Source organism: Lutjanus erythropterus, chromosome 3 (assembly GCF_056507025.1).
Source record: "Lutjanus erythropterus isolate fLutEry1 chromosome 3, fLutEry1.hap2, whole genome shotgun sequence".
In the NCBI taxonomy this organism is placed as follows: Eukaryota; Metazoa; Chordata; class Actinopteri; order Lutjaniformes; family Lutjanidae; genus Lutjanus; species Lutjanus erythropterus.
This window is the reverse complement of record NC_139319.1, coordinates 17,986,946-18,009,827: the sequence shown is the minus strand read 5'-3', so window position 1 is coordinate 18,009,827 and position 22,882 is coordinate 17,986,946. Positions and strand designations below refer to the sequence as shown.

General features: G+C 38.4%; 2 protein-coding genes across 2 annotated transcripts; one reads left to right on the top strand and one right to left on the bottom strand.

The window, feature by feature from the left end:
* Window positions 1-1,625: 1,625 nt before the first annotated feature.
* Window positions 1,626-18,546, bottom strand: LOC146329866 (PRELI domain-containing protein 1, mitochondrial-like). Its single transcript, XM_084715248.1, has 6 exons — window positions 18,380-18,546; window positions 17,278-17,478; window positions 15,255-15,480; window positions 12,642-12,755; window positions 12,024-12,102; window positions 1,626-1,998 (listed from the first exon to the last, which is right to left on the bottom strand). Exons 2-6 carry the CDS (start codon window positions 17,367-17,369, stop codon window positions 1,877-1,879), a joined length of 633 nt encoding a protein of 210 aa, XP_084571374.1. The 5' UTR covers window positions 17,370-17,478; window positions 18,380-18,546; the 3' UTR covers window positions 1,626-1,876.
* Window positions 18,547-19,707: 1,161 nt separating this feature from the next.
* On the top strand, window positions 19,708-22,191 carry ndufb6 (NADH:ubiquinone oxidoreductase subunit B). Its single transcript, XM_084712807.1, has 4 exons — window positions 19,708-19,989; window positions 21,537-21,629; window positions 21,751-21,795; window positions 22,048-22,191. The coding sequence occupies exons 1-4, from the start codon at window positions 19,810-19,812 to the stop codon at window positions 22,111-22,113; spliced, it is 384 nt and encodes a 127-aa protein (XP_084568933.1). The 5' UTR covers window positions 19,708-19,809; the 3' UTR covers window positions 22,114-22,191.
* Window positions 22,192-22,882: the final 691 nt, after the last annotated feature.

Genomic DNA, 22,882 nt, shown 5'->3' with positions numbered 1-22,882 from the left:
AAATTCCATGCTTTTCCAGACTCAAACTTCCAGACTTTTCAGTTGATTTTACAGATTTCATTTTCATGGCGCCTGTGCAGCCTTGTTTACTCAGTGTGTCCATGGAAACGAGGATGAATGCAGCTTTAAAGGTTTGGTTTCCTTAAGCAGATAAGATGTTTACTTTTCTGATAACTATATCACTGCATAACTCATACATGTTCGGACATTTATTTGCAATGCAATGTGTATATACAATTCAAAGATACTGCTGCATTTTCTTTCAAACTTATTTGGTGGTTGATGTTTGGATTTGGTTCAGTTGTAAGACACTAAAGGCGTTTTCACACCGGCCTTGTTTGATCCGGTTAAAACGGGCCGCGGTCCGTTTGCCTGTTTGGTGCGGTTCGTTTGGGCTGGTGTGAAGGCTGTCACTCGAACCCTGGTGGGGACCAAAGAACCGGACCGAGTCCACTTGAAAAAGTGGGTCTCGGTGCGGTTCCAAACGAACTCTGGTGCGAAACCAAACACAAAGTTAAATCCATCAGCTGATCGTTTAATGTGTTGAGGGGGCGATCATATGATTGATAGGACATGATCTATATTGAGGCAAGTACCTAAGCACACCTGTTTTTCCCGGTTAACAGGCCAAAAGCTGTTCAAACTGCTGTGCTTATATCCTACCTTGTGTGCTTTGTCTAATTAAAGAGTGTGTGACAGCGATCCCACAATAATACAACTGTATGACACACACATGAAAAAGTCGGGTGAAGGGCGGATGCGCTGGTCGCCTCCCCCTCCCTTTGTCTCTCTCTGTCCGAACGGGTAAAAACAAAAATCCCGATGCTTTCTTCTTATTCTTTTCTTCTCCTCTCAAAACCTCTGTAAATTCAATACATTAAGATCTACAGTTGTTTTGTCAGACGCAGCGCTGCAGCTTACTGTCTCTATGTGGACATTAGGCACATACGAGCCACAGCAGGTCAGCGAGGTCCTGTAAGCTACAAGACGCCTTCTTTTCATCCTATTTCTGTCAGTCGTTATTCATAACATGCCACAATTTGCTGGTTGTTTCTTTGTGAGCTTAAATACACACATCTGAAGCATTAAAGTGCTGCGCAAACTTCTGTAGGCCAGAATCAGATTTTCCCACGTGGGTCCTAATGATGCAGTGATGATGCTGGATGATGATCACCAAAACTGTCCAATCAAGGATTTACCTGTCAGTCTGTAAAACTGCATGTTTCCTTCTCTTGGTTTGTATTTAAAAGGTAAATGTGAACACGGACCAGACCGGGACTAAAACGCAATGTTTCATTTTTTCTTTTGGTCCGAACTACCGGCGTGAAAACAGCCTTAGAGCAAACCTCTGGCTCGTGCGCTCTCACACTGTGGTAAACATTTTGCTCCAAATGTCATGAAAAACCCTGCTGGTATGATAATTTTTTTTAAGAAATTCTGATTTTTACATTTCAGGAAACAGAGTAGGGACACTAATCTGAAAACACAAATATTTTTTTCATACGTATCCAAACCTGTGTCGATCAATCAGTCAGTGAGTCAGGTTTGCAATATAGGCAGCGGATTAATCCTGCTCCTGACACAGACTCCAGAGACCTTCTGCTGACCACAAGATGGCTACATGCTGACTGTATTGGAGGCATTTTCAGACAGCGGTATTGGTACTGGAACGACTCTACTCGGATACCTGAGATCTAATGAATGCAGAGAGAAACGACAGAGAACTGACAGCGTCTAAGTGTAGATAAGAGCTAGACTGCAGTGTTGAAGGAATAACCAGAGATCGGCGAGATCCCAGAGACCTTCAGTCCAGTCAAGACGATCAAAAAGGCATTGTGATGAGTTCATGTCACCTGCAGAGTTCTTCACTGTCCTGTCAGACGAACTGCTGGGGTTTCTGTGGGACAGCAGCAGCTGAAGCCAGGCTCTTGGCCGCCTCCTTGGCCTTCTCTGACGCGTCCTTCACTGTGTCCCTGAGCAGCCGCTGGGGCGTCTCTCCTGTGAACCCAGAAGTGTTGAGAAGGAGAGGCAGAGATGGGCAGAACAGTGAGAATCACAACGCGTTTTCTTTATCTTTTCTCAAACCCATTTCAGACATGGAACATGTAAACATTTTTCTCTTCATTAAGGACAAGATGACAGGACATTAATGAAAAGAGGCCTTCTTGAACAAAGAAGTCGTCTGTTTTCTGATGGATTTTACAACATATTTTGCAGTTGAAAGGTTAAGTAAGTAACGTGACATTTCCAGATGGTTTGTTACACATAATCATCTGGGACGTCGTCCTTACCAACTGTTGGGAAAAGGGCGGGCACTTTCAAAATACACTTGGCAGATGATTGGATGAAACATCTGTCTATCACTAACACAGACTAACTTCAACCAATCAGTTGAAGGCGGGTGGGAAAACAGTGAAAACATCTTTTCCATTGAGAAAAGCCTTCAGTGTCGTTCTTTGCTCTTCTTTCGATGAAGAAATACTCTCCAGTTCTTATATAACTGATGCTATCGTATTATCTACGCTAATTTATTCAGGAGCTGCCATTGTTTGTTTGAGACGAGTCGCTTCTCGCTGTCGTCACACCTAAAACCACACCCATATGTGACCAGTAGCCCCTCCACAAACAGATAACTTGAAGCTAGGCAAGATGGATTCTTGCGTGATCTTGTGATCTCGTGATTCCAGCTGCCTTGCAAGGTAATTAATGAAAGACAACCCTGCTTTCCTCTTGTGTATTTCCAGGGGTCTGACAGCCACACACTCACAGGATTAACTTTTCATTCTACCAAGCTGTATCAGAGAGCAAAGTCAGGTATGGGTTACCAGCCCAGGGTACAGAAATCTCCCTGTACAATTACAGTCTAAGCTGGCTCATCTGTCACAGACTGACATAAAGATTTTGTGTAGGACTGAACATCAGTCCCTCTAGTCAATCCCCTTATTGATTTCATAAAATTCTGCTTTTCTATGATGTTTCTTGTGGCGCTTATGTTTTATGTTAGACTAAGTGTATGGGTTGCTGTCTTTTTAATGCTCCTTGTGTTCCCAGGAGCAATAAAGGTTTCATTCACTCATTATCTCATATTGTATGAGCCTTTTTACTCTGTGGCAGATAATATATAGTACCCCAATGTCAACTCATCTGTTTACCCTTGTACCTAAATTAAAGCTTTAAATAATGTTTCTTGAGGCTGCAGGGGTTATGCAACAGCTTCATGGTGTTCTTATCACTGGTTGTGTAATATGTTCAATATGTAAGTTGGGGTTGTGATTTGTGATAGTCTGCAATGCTTTTGTTCATATGTTGTTCAAATTTTATTATTTTACTATGAAGGCAGCTGTGTGCAGTGTTTGAGTCCAAGACAAATTTCCCCACGGGACAATAAAGTATCGTAGAAACAAGCTGGAACTCGTTTGATGAATGTGAATTTATTCATTGATGCTGTTGACATGAATGAAAGTTGAAAGCATAAGGAGGGAAAACAGCGAGTCTGTTTATTACCGAGGTTCTGGTTTTTCCAACTTATTTTGCCCCGGTCGTGTTATAAAATGATTGATCTGACATGAGCAGAATCTCTCAAACACTGACTCCATTTACATGCACAAAATATTCAGTGTTTTGCCCTTATTCTGAAAAAGACAATATTACTACTAACTTAAAAACATCCTGTTCCTGCGACCAACCAGCACCTGATCCATGATTCTGGCTGTGCAGAGGGAGATCTGTTTATTTATTCCTTCTAAGCTGTTTACACAGCTAATGAAACTAATATTTCCGTTTACATGCAGCCGTGCAAACTCTGATTATGGTAAAGCGGAACAGCTGGAGCCGCTTCAGCCGTTTTGCTTCCTTACACCAAAATAGCATTTTTTCAAAGTGCACCGCTGGTTTTCAGCCATGTGAACGCAGCCTCCCTCTTTCGTTCAACCACCTTCATGAGAAGGCTGGCATGGCAATTTCTGCGTATATTCAAAAACCTGTTATTATGAAAGTCTTTCATAATAGTATTAATAATAGTAATAGCAGGTGTGTTTCTCCTTTCGACCAAAAATGTGGGATTTTTTTTGTGCATCTCTACTCTATCCTTATAAACTGTTGGCTTGTTGGTTTGAGGACATGTTTCACAACCAGCTGTAAAAACCCAGATTGAGATGCATATTCTGAATGCACTGTAAATACATCCAAACAATGCTTCCAAAACCTGAATGATATTAGTAAATCCTACATGTCTTGAAGGTGGGGTGCGCTATTCTGGAGAAAGATTGTTCGTATTTGATCTTAACAACCAAAAAAGTCCTTGTTTTGCGCAAAGGCACCAATGCAACCTGTTGCTGATCATCTGGAATAGTGTTGTGTGGCTTGGTCCTAACCACTTTGTGTTTACCACTTACAGAGCAATGGCTGTGTAGAAACAGTAAAAAGTTTTTTACTGAGCACCCACAGAACGGGAAGTCAGAGAACTGTGAGGAGATATTCAGTGAATTTGATAGTAAGTGTACTGGATTGGAAAAGCACATCCCACCTTTAACCTGAAAATGCTCCATTCAGAAAGGAGAACAGGATATGCTGTTTATAACCTGTATAAAATTAAAAATACTGTCATATTCTGAATAACAGTTCAAAAGTAGTGTTGTTCTCTAGGAGATGAAACTTAAGTCAATATTTAATTCAGATTTACACCGTGTTGACAGAGTTATGAAAACGTTATCTGGTCCAGCCTCGCAAGATTGTCATGACTTTTATGTAAAAAGACACTTGGGTGCTCTTTCAGACATATGACCAACATGTCAAGTTGGCATCTCATTCATGTAAAGAGATTAATGTCTGAAAGAGCCTTTATATGAGAGCATGGAGAGGAAGACGGAAAACAAACAAAACATCTAAAAAGAGAAAATATTTTTGGAGAAAGTCTCGAAGCGATCATAATCACACCCATCTTTGTACGCTGTGACGAATGGCCTCATAGAAGATTCAGCGCCACGGGCTACAGAGTCTATTTGAGTCTGACCTCACTGTGAACCCTCAGACTTGAAGTGCCTCACGTGAGATCAACAACCAGAATCACAATACGACAGAGCAGCTTCCTAAACCGACGGAAAGAGCAGCTCCTTCACAAAGCAGCAGATACTTGCTATGTGTTTTTCCTGGGAGGATGGCTTCATGGTGGCAGACAGAGAAACCTCTTCATGTCTGGACACCGACAATAACCAGAGGGAGAAGAACCCGGGAATTTACAGGGGCCATAAACAAAACACACAGGTGCTTTAACTGCTGTCGGTTTCTACATCGTAGACATCAAAGACAAACAAAGAGATAGCGTAAACTGAAAAACTAAACCGAAAAATGTTTCATTGTATTCCTCAATGTCATTATTCATCTTTTGGTCACCGTGCATGTCAGCTCGTACTAAATTTAAACCGGCTGAGGGCAGAAGAACTGGCAGCGAACTTCAGTTGTAACTGTCAAACTGGTTTCAGCGTGTTTTCTTTTCCTCACTACAGTCGAGTTGATATCTCGTGCGTGTTTGCTTCACTGGCTGTGTCACAGTCCGGCGCGGTGGCCCCACTAAGTCTTGCTGAAAGTGAAAGGCGAGTTCACTGCTGGTATGAAAGCCCCTTAAAAAAAAAACAGTTCAAATCCACCCTCAGGTACTTTCACAAGATCAGAAAAATCTCAGCATTCCCAAAGTCTTTGTTTGACTAGTTATTTCCCTTATCAGCTGCTGTTAGGTGTTTTAGGTGTTTATTGTCCTCTGATGGAAAATCAGGTGATTTCTCCGACACAGCTGGTCTGATTTTGATTCTTTGATTACAGCACATAAAAACACGATACAAATACTCCGTATACCTCCTTTATACCTCATACTGTGAATTTGCACATCACTTGGACAATATTTTGCACGTCCCTGAACAAACTGTACACCTGTTTACTTTAAGTAACAGTCATAATTATTGTACATATTTTCTTCTGTTGTTTATATAATACTTTTGTTATTATAAATTCCTTGTATGTGAAAACCTACTTGGCAATACAGGTGATTCTAATTCAGTTGATCTTATGTAGCGCTATAAAGAAAGAGGTTTATATCACCAGTCTGATTATAATGTAAATGTATGATTTTGGCTGTGAATATTTGCATTGAAATACACATATTGTTGAGGAACATTCAGCTCCATAAATATTACATTGGCAATATTTGTTAATTTTTCACTGTGTAACTACTTGTAAAAGTAGATACTAGAATTTATTATTTTATTATATTATACCAGTCAAAAGATATAAAAGGAGATGGGTTAATTTAGTTTTGTAAGTACAGCAAGTATACAAGGTTTTTTTCTGCACAGAGGAATTTTTGGCACCCACTAAAAGGCACCAAAGGAAAACCTCAGTGCCAAAATGGTAAGAACTGAGAGGTAATTTATCAGGCAACTGTTGAACAACTACAACACAAACTTAAATAAGACATCTTTGGAGTCCAGCAGTCAACTCTCCTCTCATCCATAGCTGCTACATTTTACAAGTGCAGCTGGTGTTGGATCAGACAAATAAACTGCACATAACAGTAAACATGCATTTATTTTTTATTAATCATTCTGATCAATTGTCATTGTCAAAAACTGTTGCTCACGGAGAATACAGAATTCCACGTCTGTATTTTTATCTCTCCATCTCTTCATTAATTCATGTCTCGGTCCTGTTTGTGCATGTGTGGAAATAACAACAGAGTAAAACCAATAAAGTATGCCTTATTATTATTATCAACTTATTAGAATTAAAGTGGCCTAATGTGCATAATAAAACCCTCTTTATTAAAATGCACTTGATCAGTATACTGTTCCATCACAACAATGTGGGTTATTATAGTCTGTGAAGCCCAGTAAGATTGTATTTTACGCTTTGTATTGATTAAAATAAGCAAAGCATCAGTAATTTAAACTGAAAAGAAGGAGTTACATCACTTTTCTCTTGATTTCATAATTAGAGAGCGGAAGAGGAGGGTGGATAGAACAGAGAAAGGGAGGTTTTCTGTCATTTTGGTTCCTGACTCCTGTTGAATTCAGCGAGTTCAGAAAAGATCTTGAGCTGCTGCAGAACGTTCTCTACACTGTCTGAGTCCATTACATCTGTAGTTTATATTCTTCATTGATATGAGCTGTAGGATAGAGTGACAGTTTCTATTATAACTCACAAGGTGTTCAGATTCTTTTAACATTTATTCTAGAAAATTTATAATAAATGTTTACTTTTTGGTTACTACATACATTTTTATTTAATCAAGTGAAATATATATTTTGTTCATCAAACGGTCAGAACAGTAAAAGGCATAGATCTTGTAAAATAAGGTAACACGGACTCATAGCTTTTAATGTCCACAGACTGATCATGCTGTCATGTGTAGTCACCCCCCACCACCCCACCCCCCCAAAGACCCATTAAGAGCTGTGTTGACATTAGGACCTCATACACTGAAATTTAAGATAATCAAAATACTTGTAAAAGTCAATATTTTTTAAATTTACGACATCTAAAGACTTTGAGGAAGTGCAGAGACAGAGAGTTTGTTTACATAACCAAATGTTTAATACGTCTGTCAACAGAGCCTGACAGGCCATTTATTTACTTTTACTTCTGGGTTGTGTGGTTTAATTTTATTTGTGTTTTCTTGATTTAGGATATTTTAAGATTTTTTTTTTCAAATCCAGTTCCAGTGTGTGAATATTCTAAAGAATGAAAAAGTCTTTCTCCTTGAAAGGATGTACTTGTATTATTAAGCTAGTACATCATCATTATAATAAATGGTAATGAAGTGATAATAAAATTGTTTATGAGATAAACAACACATTTATCTGGGACAATATATGTCCAACACAAGTAGTTATCTTGACAGGCCTGGCAGTATTATAAAAAAAAGTTCTCCTCTGTAAAGGAAAGTTATCAGTGTTAATAGTTCACAGTTCTTGATTGTACATTTTTTATGTTATTCTTTAACACACACACACGAAAAGACTTTGTCTGGTGGGATTAACATGGGTTATACTTTTTACTGCGTGTGTTTAAGTATTAAAGTGACTGTCGTCAGCTATTAATTTAGATGATGATGTGATAATGGTTCTGTCTTTGACTTAAATTTTGGATGCAGCACAATCATTTTCAGTCAAGTGTTACTGTGAGCCAGAAGTTGGTGATACTGAGCACCAGTTTCTCTAAAAACTTCAGTGAACTTATTACGTAGTTTTGCATCAGCCTTAACTCGGGGCCTTTCTAACAGTTGATGATAGCAGTAATGCTAATTAACTGACAATTTATTCAGAGCAAGAGATCAGAGGGAGACCGCTGAGCTTCATGTTCAGAAATACTGTATGAGGACCTATGAGATCTGTCTGACATTCAATCTAATAATAAATTAAAAGTTCAGTTCAACACTCAGACCAGCTGACAGGAGAGGCACGCCATGAAGACCCATAAATCCAGCCCACACAGGACGCTGCGCTCTCTGGCCTTCCCTGTCTCTCACTTCCGTCCAATCAGACAAGATTTCTTTTAATTGCATAGTCCAAAATATACAGCGTAACAACAAAAAAGCCAGATAAAGCATGGATTTAAGTTACTGAAATATCACTGGAGGTCCTCTCTGTTCTACATCACTTGTCATTGACTCTACTGCCATACAATGGCAAAATGAAGCAACTGACACTATTTTCAGTCACAAAAGTTTGCCTTACTCTATAAGATTTGATTTTTTTTTTCAATGTAAATGTAATGTGGGACTTCATTCTGAATTTTTACTTTATTTTGATGCTAATGTACCATACTGGTACCTATACATTAAAATTACAGATAAATGAATTGGCGACAAATATAATTCAGTTTGGAGATGACTGATTTCAAACTACTTAAAACAAAAACACCACAATATTCCCGACTGCAGTGGATAGTGTTCAAACTAGATTCTCCATTTGTTTGATGGATATTAGACACCATCTCTGACACAGATATTATATTCATTTGGCAAAATATAAGCTATAAGTAATTTTCCTTTGAAAAAATCAAAACTAGGGTTCATTTTTAATCTGTGTATAAAATCTACACAGATCACAAGGACAAACAGTTCACATGCAGGATGACTTCAGATGAAGACAGAAGAAAAGATAAATGCAGCGTACATGAAGCGCTTGTAGGTGCAGGGATCACGTGCAAATTCAGGATACTAACTGCTGCGCAAACAACAAAGACTTTGTATGTTTTTGTCCTCAGAGCAGGAACTACATCTGTTTCTACAGCTTGAAGGTAAGAGATCGAACTCCCGCTGCAGGGGTTGATCAGGACGGTCTGGGGCTGGAGATCTTTCAAAGATTTTCAGTACTGGTAAAGACACCAATACCTTGGCTTTGAAACTATTTTGTTCAAACAAAAAGAAAATTACATAACACATTACCATACAATTACGCACTTAAATGGAAGTAGCTGTTCAAAGACCTGGGAGCAGCTGGAGAGACCCTAATGCTAACCCTTACCCAGTGTTTTTTTTATCCTTCCTCCATTGAGAAGGAGGGTCAGAAATATACTTGCCCAAATTCTCTGATTTTAGCTTCTTAAACGTGAATATTTTTTGGTTTCTTTACTGCTGTTTGACAGTTAACTGAAAATCTTTGGGCTGAGGACAAAACAAGACATTTGAGAAACTTACCTTGAGACATTTCATAGACCAAACAACAAAGTGATTAGAAAATAATCAACAGATTAATCGACTATTAAAATAATCATTGGTTGCAGCCTGAAGCCCATAATGAAAACAAGGGATTTTTCAGTTCACTATAGTACTGAAGAGATTCTGTTGGTGCCATAAAAGTTTGGTACCCAGCCCTCAGACAGACCAATATAGCCTGGACCCTCCTTCATACCTGCCTACAGCAGACGTCAGAGAGCTGCAGCTGACTCACCCAAATAACTCTCACAAGCAAAAATAACATCAGGGTCGACTAAACTATACAACATCTACTTCTACACCAACACTAGATTCACTTTTCAGTCACTTTTGCTCAAATACTGTGCGTATCAGCATGAACGACACACAAAGGGAGACAGTCGCTACCTCTGCTACACTGTCCGTCTACTGTGTGAGGCTCATGTGTGGCATCATGTGACAACACCGGGGCGAGGCCCGGGATGGCAGATGGATGCCCCGCTGCTAACATACTCACCACAACGCTCAGCCTGATGCCAATCCCTGCAGTGCCATCAACAAAGGGGCAGCAGGACAGAATCACAACAGTGGGAGAATGTCCTTTCAGACAATAGTACGCTGCATCAGCACAACACACAGTTTGTAGCACAACACAAACCTCGCTGATCACGGCCCCACTGCCAACCAAGGTACCACTATTTTTCATCTGACGGCTCCCCAGTCCAGTAACTTAAATTCACCTATATGTTGAGGAAAACTCACTTTTTAAACTTTAATGTTTTGTCTGGTTCATAAAGTTTATAAAAATTGACGTGAGCCAAGAACTCTCTAAAACTTGAGTCTGAAGAAAAATAAAGAATGTGTGTCTGACAAATAAAGGTTTGTGATTCAAGTTAAATTAAATTTTTTTTTAAAACAAAAAATGCTCAAAACTCACTTCTTCCATCTTCTCAGCTATGAATATTTTCAGGTTTTCTTGGTCATCTTTGATATTAAATTCAATCTCTGTGCTTTTCACCAATGATTGCAAAAAAAAAGAGAGACAGTGATGATATTTTTTGCTATTTTCAGACATTTAATAAGCAAAAACAATCTCTCATTACATCAGAGTACCTATACTGAATATCTGATCAGTCCGATATTGGCAAAAATCACTGGATTGGATATCGGAGAAAAAGTGTAATGCAATGCAATTCAAGCTCAAGGAAGAAAAAAGGCAAACCTCTGAGTGCATTTTATGCATTTATTTTTAATTTGATTTTGGTCCTGACCAATCAAAAATAAGGCTGAAAGCTGTCTGGGGGAAAAAGTTTGAAGAAAAAGAAGCAGCAGTGTTGCATAACAGAGTTACGTTGTGGGATATGTGTTTCTTTTTTCATGGGAGAAATATATTTGTTTTACGGTTTGAGCATGATATTTGTTAGATTATCAACAGCTTAGTTCTTTAAGAGAGAGAGGAAAGACAGTATTTGATTGTACTGACAGACACTCAAGGTTGTGGTATCAATATTGGCATCAGCCATGAAAAAGTGTATAGAGCCATCCTTCAATTAAATTGACAAAATAATCAAAAGATTAATTAATAATTAAAATAATGGATATTTGCCACCCTAGTTGTGATAGAGGACACACATTTGCATGTCTAATTTTAATGACTGCACCTTTAATTGGCCTGAAGTTTAATTATGTTTATGTGATCAGGTTATTGATTTGTCCCTCAGAGGACAGGCTTTTAAAAGTGCTTTCCATATGATCTGCTCTACAGTATTTTGTTCATGCAACACTGACAACATACATTATTTTGGTCCGTGCCTGAATTCAGAAATCTAAGCTGTGTGTCACTGTGGTTGTCATGGTTTCACATCCTTCTGCAGTCACATGGTATTTCTCAGCAACAGCGAGGACCTTTAGGCTTCTTAAATTAACCTTGTCTCCAAGACAAACATGTAGGAGTACATTTCTAGGCGAGCTAGCTGAGAGGCTTAACTGTGACAACTTTCCAGCTATACAGTAATTACTGCTTCAAACTATTTTCTAACACTCAAGTCAATTTTGCAGAAACAAAAGAAGAAATATTTTTGCCTCATGAAGATGTTTCACAAATGTTAAGCCATGAATTCAACGTATAAAGATTATATAAATTAAATCATGGATAGGTTACATAAATAGAGTACATTGTGTCACAGTCAATGTTTGGAGGGAAGAAAGCTCCACTTCTCCTCTGAGTTTTCTCATTTCCAGAAATGGCAACAGTTAAAAATAAACTGTTTTGTTTCCCTTTTTTTCTTGCCCTTGCACTGTTTTTTTCTCGTTTCTGCGGGTGAAGTGTACGTACCCTGTAAGTTGGACAGCGCATATTCCAGCCCTTTCATGGCCTTCACCTGGTTGCTCTTGAAGCGGGCCAATCCAAACTCCTGGGAAAAGACAGAGCAGGAAACGGCTGTACATGGGGGAGATACGTCTGAAAAACAACGCTTAGCTAACAGTCCTCGCTCTCCTGTTCTCTGGGGATATTAAAACCAGCCTGGCATCTTCCACATCTAATAATAACAATTTTAGCTTGACATATTTTTGGCACCGTTTTCATTTCTCCCCTCATATCTCAAACTTCTTTATTTTGGCATTTGCACACAGGCTCCCATGCCTCTGCTGCTCATTCTGTGACCTACAAATCAAACTACAGCCTGAACATAGTATTCTGTATATTACCCTCTAGAATAAAAACAAATATGTTTACTTAAAGTAAATCATAAACATATATTTCTACTCTCCAGGACAAATAATAACAGTGATGCTGTGCTAGGCTACTTCTATCTTCATACTATATACTATATATTACACCTCTATGCTGATAAAATTCATATCTGACTTGTGTAAAGGACACAATGGCTCCTTCAGAAAGACTTCATTTCAGCATGGATAACTGCTTATTGCACAAAGAGGGTCAATGTACCTGAATAGGTCTGGAGAAGCCGTAAACACTTGAGGATATCCACGCTTCTCGTTTCAGCAGGGTGGTGGCTGGCTGCTCCGTCGAGTCTTGGAAAACGCAACGCTCCTCAACCGACTAACATGGGAGAGAGAGAAAAGTGAAAGCAGCTGATTAAGATAAAGAACAAGGTTGTAGAAACACTTTAATTTGTCATGCAAAATACAAAAGTAAAAGTTATGTTTTTGTAAATGTACAGTTTTGACATACTGGGGGCTTGGGAGCCACCCGCTCTTGCACAATAATGGAGCTCCAATGATTTTGTGTCTTTTCCAGTTGTGCAGTAACAACACGTCCTTTTTGTGTGGTACTGACAAAGAAATGCATACTTGTTGGTAAAACTATGGCAAAGTTACGTTTTAGTGTATAATTACACTCATCCTAATTACAGTGATTCAATTAAACAGACTATAAATGTGTTCATGACTACTTACTACAGGGACATCCTATATCTGAAGTAAACATGTTTTTTAAAAATCTTCAAAAAGAAGGAGGTTATCAAACCAACTATTTAAGTATTTACAAAATTAAACAAACTATTTACATATTTACAGCACTATAAGAGCATCTAATCCAGAGATCCAGAGAGAAACATTGAGATAAAAGCTCAAATGAAATATTTACACATTTTCAAGTTATGGGAATATCCTGATACACTGATCCAGAGAGAAGGGGTGTGGGAGGAGCTGCCTGCGCTACACGCCACACTGAGTGCCTTCACCATGGTGCAACGGGAGAGGGAGCGAGAGACCCTGGCACTGTTGGCAGAGGAGCTGTGATTGATTACTCTGAATAATTTACAACATGATATATTTGAATATATTTCTATCCTTTCCCCTGATGGCCTGAGTTACTGGCTAAATTTGTTGATAGCAGCTTTTTAGAAATCAAGTCAATAAGAGGGTCTGAAGTGTCACTCAATCTTTTGAGAAAGTTACCAAGTTGGCAACACTGACTAAATCCCAAGACCCACAGTTTACTGCTTGACCGCCCACTCACAACCACAGCAAAGTTAAAACCGCCCACTCCTGTGAGATTTGCATGTTCTGTACTTAGAAATGTCACAATTTGCACAAAGCTGCAGGAGACTGCAGCTCAAATGTTACCATAATTCTTTCAAACAGATTTGGCTATATTTGTCGATGCTTTGATCAGAGAATTTCTTTGATCACCAACAGATAGTTAGCTATACCTCTGTTCTCTTTCTGCAGTAGATTAAAAACACAAGTAGCTTAAATCCATCCTGCATCAGCATTTAGGTTTACAGCAGTCAGAGTGTGAAAATAGCACACCTTAAAGCTGCATAATGTACAAGTCATGTCAAGGTCCTTCTTCCCGGAGAGATTATTACATCTGAACTGTGTTCAAACACTCGCCTGCTTTGAAGATCAGGTTGAATTAATATTTCCTCCTCCTTTCTGGGGTTAGCAGCTACATGTGACTGCAGTCATGGCACAGACTCCAGTCATTTCTACTCAAAGTGTGCAGTATCAAGTGAGGAGAAACTGCAGGGGAGAAACTAATGAACAAGGATGTTTTTTAATTTGTGAATTTATTTTGACTTGTAGGAAATAAGAACCTCGAGGTGTCAGGTATGCAACACTGTCCCTTTAATCACATCTAACGGTGATGTCAGACCACAGTACTCTCTTAAAACACTAAAAGCAAGGTGATAACTTTAACCTCTGGAGATTAGAAAAAAAACAAGAGTTAAATTTCATTTTACTTACTGAACTTGGAATAACTGATTTTTTAAACCACTTGGGGGCAGCAGAACGCATGTTGTGAGCACAGCCCTGACCCATACAGTAATCACACATTAGCAAACAGTTGCAAAACAACAGATCCAGCAGCTACAGAGCAACATTATCATTCATCTGGAGTTGTTTTTCTCACCACCTGATGAATGCAAGGTCTCTCTACCAATTCCAAAGGGAAATATTTTTGTCTCTTTAGCTACTAAATGTTCCATTATATTCATCACCTTGTTGCTACCTGTGTCCGTCTGCCACTTGATGTTGACCAGTTAATGTACAGTGCATTTTTTGAGTTTTTTAGCTGAAAACAGCTGTCTGCTATGGCCAAAAACGATGAGAGTGACCCACAACAGTAAAGCTAAACTATGAGCAGAAACTTGATATAAAGCTCTGTAAAACTGAAAGCAGCTGCAGGTGTGCATTATGCATTATTATGATAAAAATACTGATTATAGCCACCTTAAGAAACTGCAGATAAAAGATTGCTCCTGTCAATGAATATTCAAGATTTATCTCAGTAATGTAAGATGAAAACTTGACAAATGTATTATTATTATTATTATAAACTCCAGTTTACCAGTTAATTCTTGCTTCTTATGTCATGACCTTTTAAGTAGAAAAGCCTATCAAGGGACAGGCGTTGTAGTAGCCTTGGTTAGAAAGATGCTGCACATCTGTATCTTTTTAATGTAACCTGCTACGCTGTTTCTTGCATTGTCCCTCACAAATAAATAGAAATTGGCTGCACAGAAAGGTTCATACCAGAGGAAGGAAACTGTACCACTAAAAGCAACAAATCACAGAGAATCAGACACGTCACCATCAGAGTTGTGTGGTTGAGATTCCAGGTGTAGGTGGTCAGGCTCCTGTTGACAGGGTCCACGATGGAGTCCTCGACGATGTACACAGAGCGAGACATGCCGGAGGGGAAGAACCGCTCTGCCCAGCGAGGCAGCCGATTGGTCTTCATCAGGAGGCGTCTGGAGAGGAGCCGGTGGTCCGCAGTCACCTCCCGGTACACAACGTCCTCTGTGAGAACATGGGTGCTGATTGATACAGAAACACACAGCCGTGTCAGCTCGAGGGTTACTGTTACAGGATAGGGTCATTGCTTTTTTTAAGCCTGTCAGTAGTCAGGTGCTCATATATACAATGAAACAGTTTGATGTAATCATTCCTACTGCTCATACTGACCATTAAGAGACCATGGTAAGTGACTGGGGACAAAAAAATATACATTCCTCCTTTTGTGCAAAAATAATAAGACAATATAAAGCCTCAGAAGTCTGATTTAGACAAATCTTTTTAAGTTACAGTTTCTATACCTCAACTGCAGATCAGCTAGGAAACTCTGTCTGTGGAAGGAGGAAATTGTGAACTAAAAAGACTGTAGCTTTGGAGGACACCCACTTGATTTGACCCCATCCAGTGCTGGAATATTTTTGTTCACAGAATGAGAACAGTGGATTTCATCCCCCAGCTCCTCCACTGGAAACATTATGGGAAGGGATCTCTTAACAGTCTGTCTGACAACCGTGATATTTAAAATTTGAAATATATATATAATGACAAATAATACAAACATGATAATACTGTGCAAATAATCCACTGCCTCTTAAACATACTGTATGACTTTGTGGGTCCTTTGTTTATGATTTCATCTGGTTGCCTTTTCATTATAATTGAATGGTAATTGCACTTTTGGTACACTTTTGTACAGTTATGGTTACAGACTCTCTCTTCACCTGCCTATACTCATATTTTGAGTGTAATTTATTTGCCAAAAAAGGACAGAAAATGCACAATAAACAAAGTTAAAGACTAATTTTAAAAGGAGATTATTTTTCAAAATTTCTATAGATATCATGACAATGTTGTTATTGTGAAATAGTTTGGCCATGATAACAGTATAGATAAAGAATACTGAGACATCCCTAGTTCATAGTGAGAAACAAAATGTCACATTTCCTTTAACTTTCAGGTTTCATATCAGTTTAATTAATATTCTAAGTACTGTTTAAAACAGAATCAGAGCAGTCAATTAAAAGAAAATATATGTGTTTTCTGGGTCCTCGGAAACACCTTTTGTGCACAAAAGGCCACAATGATGTTCATGAGATATTATGGGACAAATATCTCTCAACATTCTGAGATTGTTAGGAACAGTCATAATGAAAATAAAACAGATTGACCACACAGCTACAAATATACTGAACTTAGTTTTACTTCTCTGATGTGTATTTTCAGTTCTCTATCTGAATCATTACTGACGGCTCGTTTAGTTGAAGGTTAACAAATGCAAAGCAGTGTATATAAGGTTCAGGTAAAATGTATTGTAGGATTCAACAGAACACATACTACATCTGTGCTAACTCAACCATAACACCTTCAGCTCAACAAAAACTCCAGTAACAACACTCCATCCCAAAGGTCCTGTATTGAGTTGAGATTTTAGCAATGCAAAAGAGAAATTCTCTATTTAAATTCTGATTATGATTCATCATTTGAATCATACAGTGAAATTTTTACACTGTGACAGTCCTAACTCATCGATACTGATCTGAAACACTGAACACTTCACCCAGTAGCCAGTAAAATATCAGATCAAAGCAGTCACTAAAAACAAACAAAGGTTCACAATTTAGTCTTGTTTTGCCTGTTTGTCTGGTCACTCATATCTTGACAAGATGAGCAGGTATTATCGTGGGTTCCTGCTCTAATTTCCAGCACTGAACCACCAACAACTAGAATAAAAACCTCAAAGGCTGTGTTGACCTTTAACACTCACCACATTAACAATGAGCATCTATTATAAAATACTGACAATAAAAATATTATGATACCTGAACGGGTTTGGATACCTCTGCCAAAAAGCAGAGACAACATGGTCCCACGTACTCCTGATGTCTATACTGCTACAGAAATACTTGACCATTCTTCTCTCGTTGATGGACAGGATGGCCTGAATCCCTGAGGTCCCTCGCTTTGACTAGACAAGACAATGAAAACTTGGGTGCTGACTCCATCCAAAGTCTGGCAAAGTCCTGCAAATTTGAAGACAAAGAGTTTTACCAAATCAATCAATCACTAAAATGTACATGTGAATGTACATACTACCCCTTTACTGTCAAATACAACGTTTTCAATTATTGATTATATTACCACACTGTTAATAGCACAGTAGTAGCCATCCTCTCAGAAGCTGGATCAGGATTGGTATATTTGGTTACTGTTGGCAATGTTACAAAACAATGAGCTGCTTTATGGCAATTTTGGATTTTTGCCTGAATGTAACAGCCTATATCTAATTTCCGTGGTTAGCCAGAAACAAACAGTACTGTCTGGTTATTTTATCCATAGAAAGAATATTCTATAAAATGTGCTTTGACGCCAAATTTATCAATATCCCAAAGAGAGTTGGTTTTTTTAATCATATCATAATATAAAATTATTTATACTGTGACAGTGTTTTTTCATACCGCCCACTTCGGCTGGATATACATCAATAATTGTATTAACAAACCAAATCAATACTCCTTATAATCCCTTTACGTCTTACTTCCAAGCGCTTTACAATACCTGGCACAAATGTTATCGATTATTACTGTTACTTACGCAATCTGTACTCATGTCACCTTGACGTATGGCTTTACATTCCGCTGTAATTTAGCTCAGGTTATGGTTTGTTAGTTCCTTGGACAGCTAACTGTTACCAAAGTAGCTAAAAACTGACTTAAATTACTCATCTGTTTCAACAGCGTGATCTAACGGTGATAGAGAAATTGAGTGATAACCGGTGAAGGACTAATTAACAGTTAATCATAATTGTGCAGAGGGTTTGACAGCTAGCTTAACACAACAACAACTAAACCTAGGTTAAGGTTAGCTAGCCTTAACGCTAACTGAACTTTTAATCGCTCTTGACTATCAGGAAACCAATCTTACCTGAGGTCACTTGTAATGAAATACTAATCAAATAGTTATCCGCAGAGAGACTGCTTCTTGTGCCTACAGCCCACAAATAAACTAACGTTAGCTAATTACATCCATTATGCTTTGCGTGTCGGAGAAGTCGGACTGTGGAGCATACTACAATGCTACGGTTGCGTCTAGAAGGGAACCCTACATTTGTGAAAGTCTCGCGAGATTTGTAAGCGTTGTTTATTCATTGTTCACTTTGCACACACTGCATATTTTTTTTTATAGACTGATAACACAATTGATAAAAATATATTTAATGTTAGGGTAAGAAAACACTTGGTTAGGGTTAGGGAAAGATCATGACTTGGGTTTAAATGATCGCTCTCGCGAGATCCCTTCCAGGCGCTACTTCTTCTTCGTAAGAGAGCTGGTTGAAAACCAATGTGAAGAATGAATGACGCCACCTAGTGTACCAGAGTATGCAGCATCCGATAGTTACATAGATTTTGTTGGGTTTCTGTTTGCCAGTTTATCACATTTAAAAATTAAAGTCTTAATTTTCTATTCATCTTAAGGTAAAGAGCAATGTGAATTTTATAAAATCTAGACTTTATTTGATAATTTATTTAAATGATAGCATATAAATAACACATGCTGGACTGAACCTGAGCCAAAATGGGAGGGGGTTTCACTACTGACGTCACTAATGAATTATGACGTCATATCACCCCAAAACCGAGGTTATAAATAGATCCCATTGCATACAGTATAATTATGACAATGCCTTGCCACGGACAGAGATTCGCTGCTCGCCCTGCTCGCAGACGTAGGAGGACCGCAAAGTCCACCGCTGTCCGCAGACGGAGGCGCAGGCTTTCTGTCCGGCGCAGACGCTAGTCAGCTTAACAAACAATGAACTGCATGCGCTAAAATGGCAGTGCACTAAAGCAATGCTAGAAAAAAAAAGTTAAACAACAGACTAAAAGGGATGCAAGTGCAAAGATAAGCACTTGTCATGTGGATGACTAGTGCTCATGGTAAATGACATCTTTGGCCGACTTTGGCAGTTGCAGTCCCTCACAGATATGTGATTCACATCTGTCAAATATTGTAGGCCATTTGATTGCAAATTGTGAACAAACCTAACTACCGCATCAGAGAGACTTCTGTGCTCCTGACACTCCTCTCACACGGTCACACTCAGATTGATTCGGTGAGTTTTATATTACATTATAAACACATTACACATAGGATAATAAAAGAAGAGAAAAAAGACATCTTGTCACGTGTTCTCCTCCGGTCCAGTAGGTGTCGCGCCAGAATGTGTCCATCTGTTCAAGTGACGTTTCCTCTTCCTCTCCTTCTTCGTTGGTGCGCTTGCCTGCAGAGCGAAGGGAAGTGTCCTCCATGGTGTCATTGTAGGTTTGTTGAGGTTGAATCTTGAGAAATAAGCCATGTCTGGGTACACGCCAGACGAGAAGCTCCGTTTTGAGCAGGTGTCAAAGCTCCGGAGGCAGTGGCTGAAGGACCAGGAGCTCAGCCCGAGAGAGCCCGTGCTGCCAGCTAAACCTCCCGGCGCTGTCGCCAGGTTCTGGGCTGGCTTTCTGGAGCCCAAGAGCCTGTGGAGACTTTACGTGAGTGCTAACACACAGCTAACGCTAGCTAGCAAAACAACCACGGATGACAACAGTGTAACGTTACATGTGAAATATCTGTAAACAAACTGAACGACTTACATAATGTAACTGCTGCCGGCTTTATTAACGCTAATGTATTTATAATTAAAATACAGATATATGTTAACCTGCCTGCAACGTGGGGAAACGGCTAACTAAATTTAATGCTGTCTTCAATTTACTTGCTTGTTTGGTTATATCATAGTCAGTCTAAATAGTAACTTGTACTAATTTTACAATATTTATAGTTTGGCTATAAAGTATGGTAGTTCTTATCACTGTGTCATTCTGCAGTTACTGCAGATATGGTTTTAAAAAAGGCAAAATAAACCTGCTGTAATTTGACATCGCTTTCCATACATAGCTATTAGAAGGGCCAAGGCAGCAGTTTAAAAGAATAGGGCAGTAAAAATAAGTAAAATCTGAGGGAACGCTGAAATCGTCAACTAGTCAATTGTTTTGTCAAGTTGATTTACAACCCTGAGTACAAAAAAGTTGGGATGCTGTGCACTAAGTAAATAAAAACCACAATGTAGTGATTTTCAAACCCTTCTATCTGTATTCGATTGAATACAGTAGAAACACAAGATATTTGTAGTTCAAACTGATAAACTTTGTTTTTTAAAAAAATATAAACGTACATTAATTCTGAATTTGATTGTTTTCCGTTTTTTATGTACATTTTACAAAGTGTCACTTTTTTTTTTTTTAGAATTACAGTTGTATGTAGCCTAATATCACAAATTTGCCTCAGAGGGCTTCAGAATCTGTAACATCCTCTCAATTATTCAGATGTGAGGCTTTGACTAGTATCATTGGTAATACCTGTGTTTAACCTACTACTTCATATCAATATAGCTGCTGTGAAAAGGGTCTATAGGCCTTTTTACCAGATCACATTTTGACGTGTTTTAATAGGAAAAGCACAGCTGTGAATAATTAAGATTAAATATTAAGAGTATAACAGTAAATAATAAAGATTAATTATGCCTTAATTCCATTTAGCTGCTTCGATTCAGGGTCCTGCTAATGGGAATGCTGGTTTGCTGTTATGGCTTACTGTGACACTTGAGCAGAATAAATCCAAACGTAATATTATTAGTTACACTTGTGCTCCTCCCATGATGAGTTAAAATGTGTGAGGCCACTTTAAACATGTTACCTATGGCTCGGTGAAGTTCTGATAGGTAGTTTGCACATTTTTCCTACATTTTATTTTGAATTATCAATTTGCTCAAAAGTGATGACAGATTACTTCTATGAAACTAACAGTCTTACTTATGTCTTCTTCTATCTAACCCATCTTCTCTGACTATGAATGTATGAATGTTTTAAAACAGTCATGAAGTACATACGGGCAAAACTTCTCTCCTACTTGGAATGAAAGAGCAAGCTGCAGCCTATGTTGAAGTATGCATTGTCTGTTTGAAGTAGTTGTAATAAACACTGTGATTCTTTATGTATGTCTCTTCTATTAATATTTACCTGCCTCTGTCTCCTTACAGACCTATAAGGCATACAAAGGTGGAGTTTTCACATTAACGCGGCTGTTGTTACCTGCTTGGATTGTTCACTACTACGTGAAATACCATGTTGCTGTAAGTCCACTGAAATATTAAACATTGTTTGTGATGTTAGTTAAACAAATGGAAAATCCAGAAATGTGACAATGTATTGATCAGTAACCTTACTAAATAACAATGTCATTGTCTCCCACAGCAAAGGCCATATGCCATCGTGGACTTGAAACCCAAGCTTTTCCCAGTAAGTATGACTCATTTATTAATTCTAGCACAGTACCTTTGTTTTTCCTCTAATCATTGTACTCATTCTTTTTATTTTTTGTATATACAGCATAGTATCTCACTTTACCAGCTATATTAACATCTGATGGACTAAAAGTCTGATTCCGTGCAAACAGGGCACTGGTATAGCCTAGAAGAAGTGCTCTCTGATACAGTATGTACAGTCTTAATAGATGAAAAGAGTATTTATAATTTTATTTTTTATTTTTAGGGTGACACCATTCTGGAGACGGGTGAAGTTGTTCCAGATCTCCCAGAGTCCCATGGTCATCATTGAAGTTGAAATATTTCAACAATTTTCCTAATTTCCTGTTGTAAAAACTGTGTATATGGTAATAAAATATTACAAAGTCAATCACGAGTATGAGTGATTTTACAAATTAATGTAAGCAGACCTTTTCACAGCAGACATTTTTATATGAAATAGTAGGGTAAACACAGGTACTACCAGTGATACTAATTAAGGTTATGTTCCTCAGGGTGCTCTTATTGTGCATGTAGGCTCACTGAAGGGAAACTTTATCAGTATAACTGATAACACTTGTTTTTACACTATTATTTCATATCAACATAGCTGTCCTGAAAAAAGTCTATGGTGACATGTTACAGTGGTGTTTATAATTAATGCCAATGCTTTCACGAGTGAGAGGGTGAAGTGTTAGAATAATATTTTCCAGTTTACTACCAGATCACATGAATTTAAAGAAACAGTTGTGTGTAAACTCAGCTATAGCTGTGTTGCAGTGAGCGGTAAATGATTCTTCAATAACTTGTTACCCCACAGGTTTGATGCATTTCTTTTTGATATATGATTCTGGCTGGGGTGTAACTCAACTCATCAAGTCATGTTAAGCTGGTCAGAATTTTATTTTGGTTTGAAGTTTTAGATTTATACAAACTGGTGCAGCATAAGTTTGAAATTCAGCAAGCAAATGTATTGGCTTTTAGGGGGACGTTTCAGACTACTGTTAATATGTGGTGTCACGTAACAAAAACAAGGCCTCATTGGCACTTATGTTGTTGACTGTGGTCTGGAGATGTACATT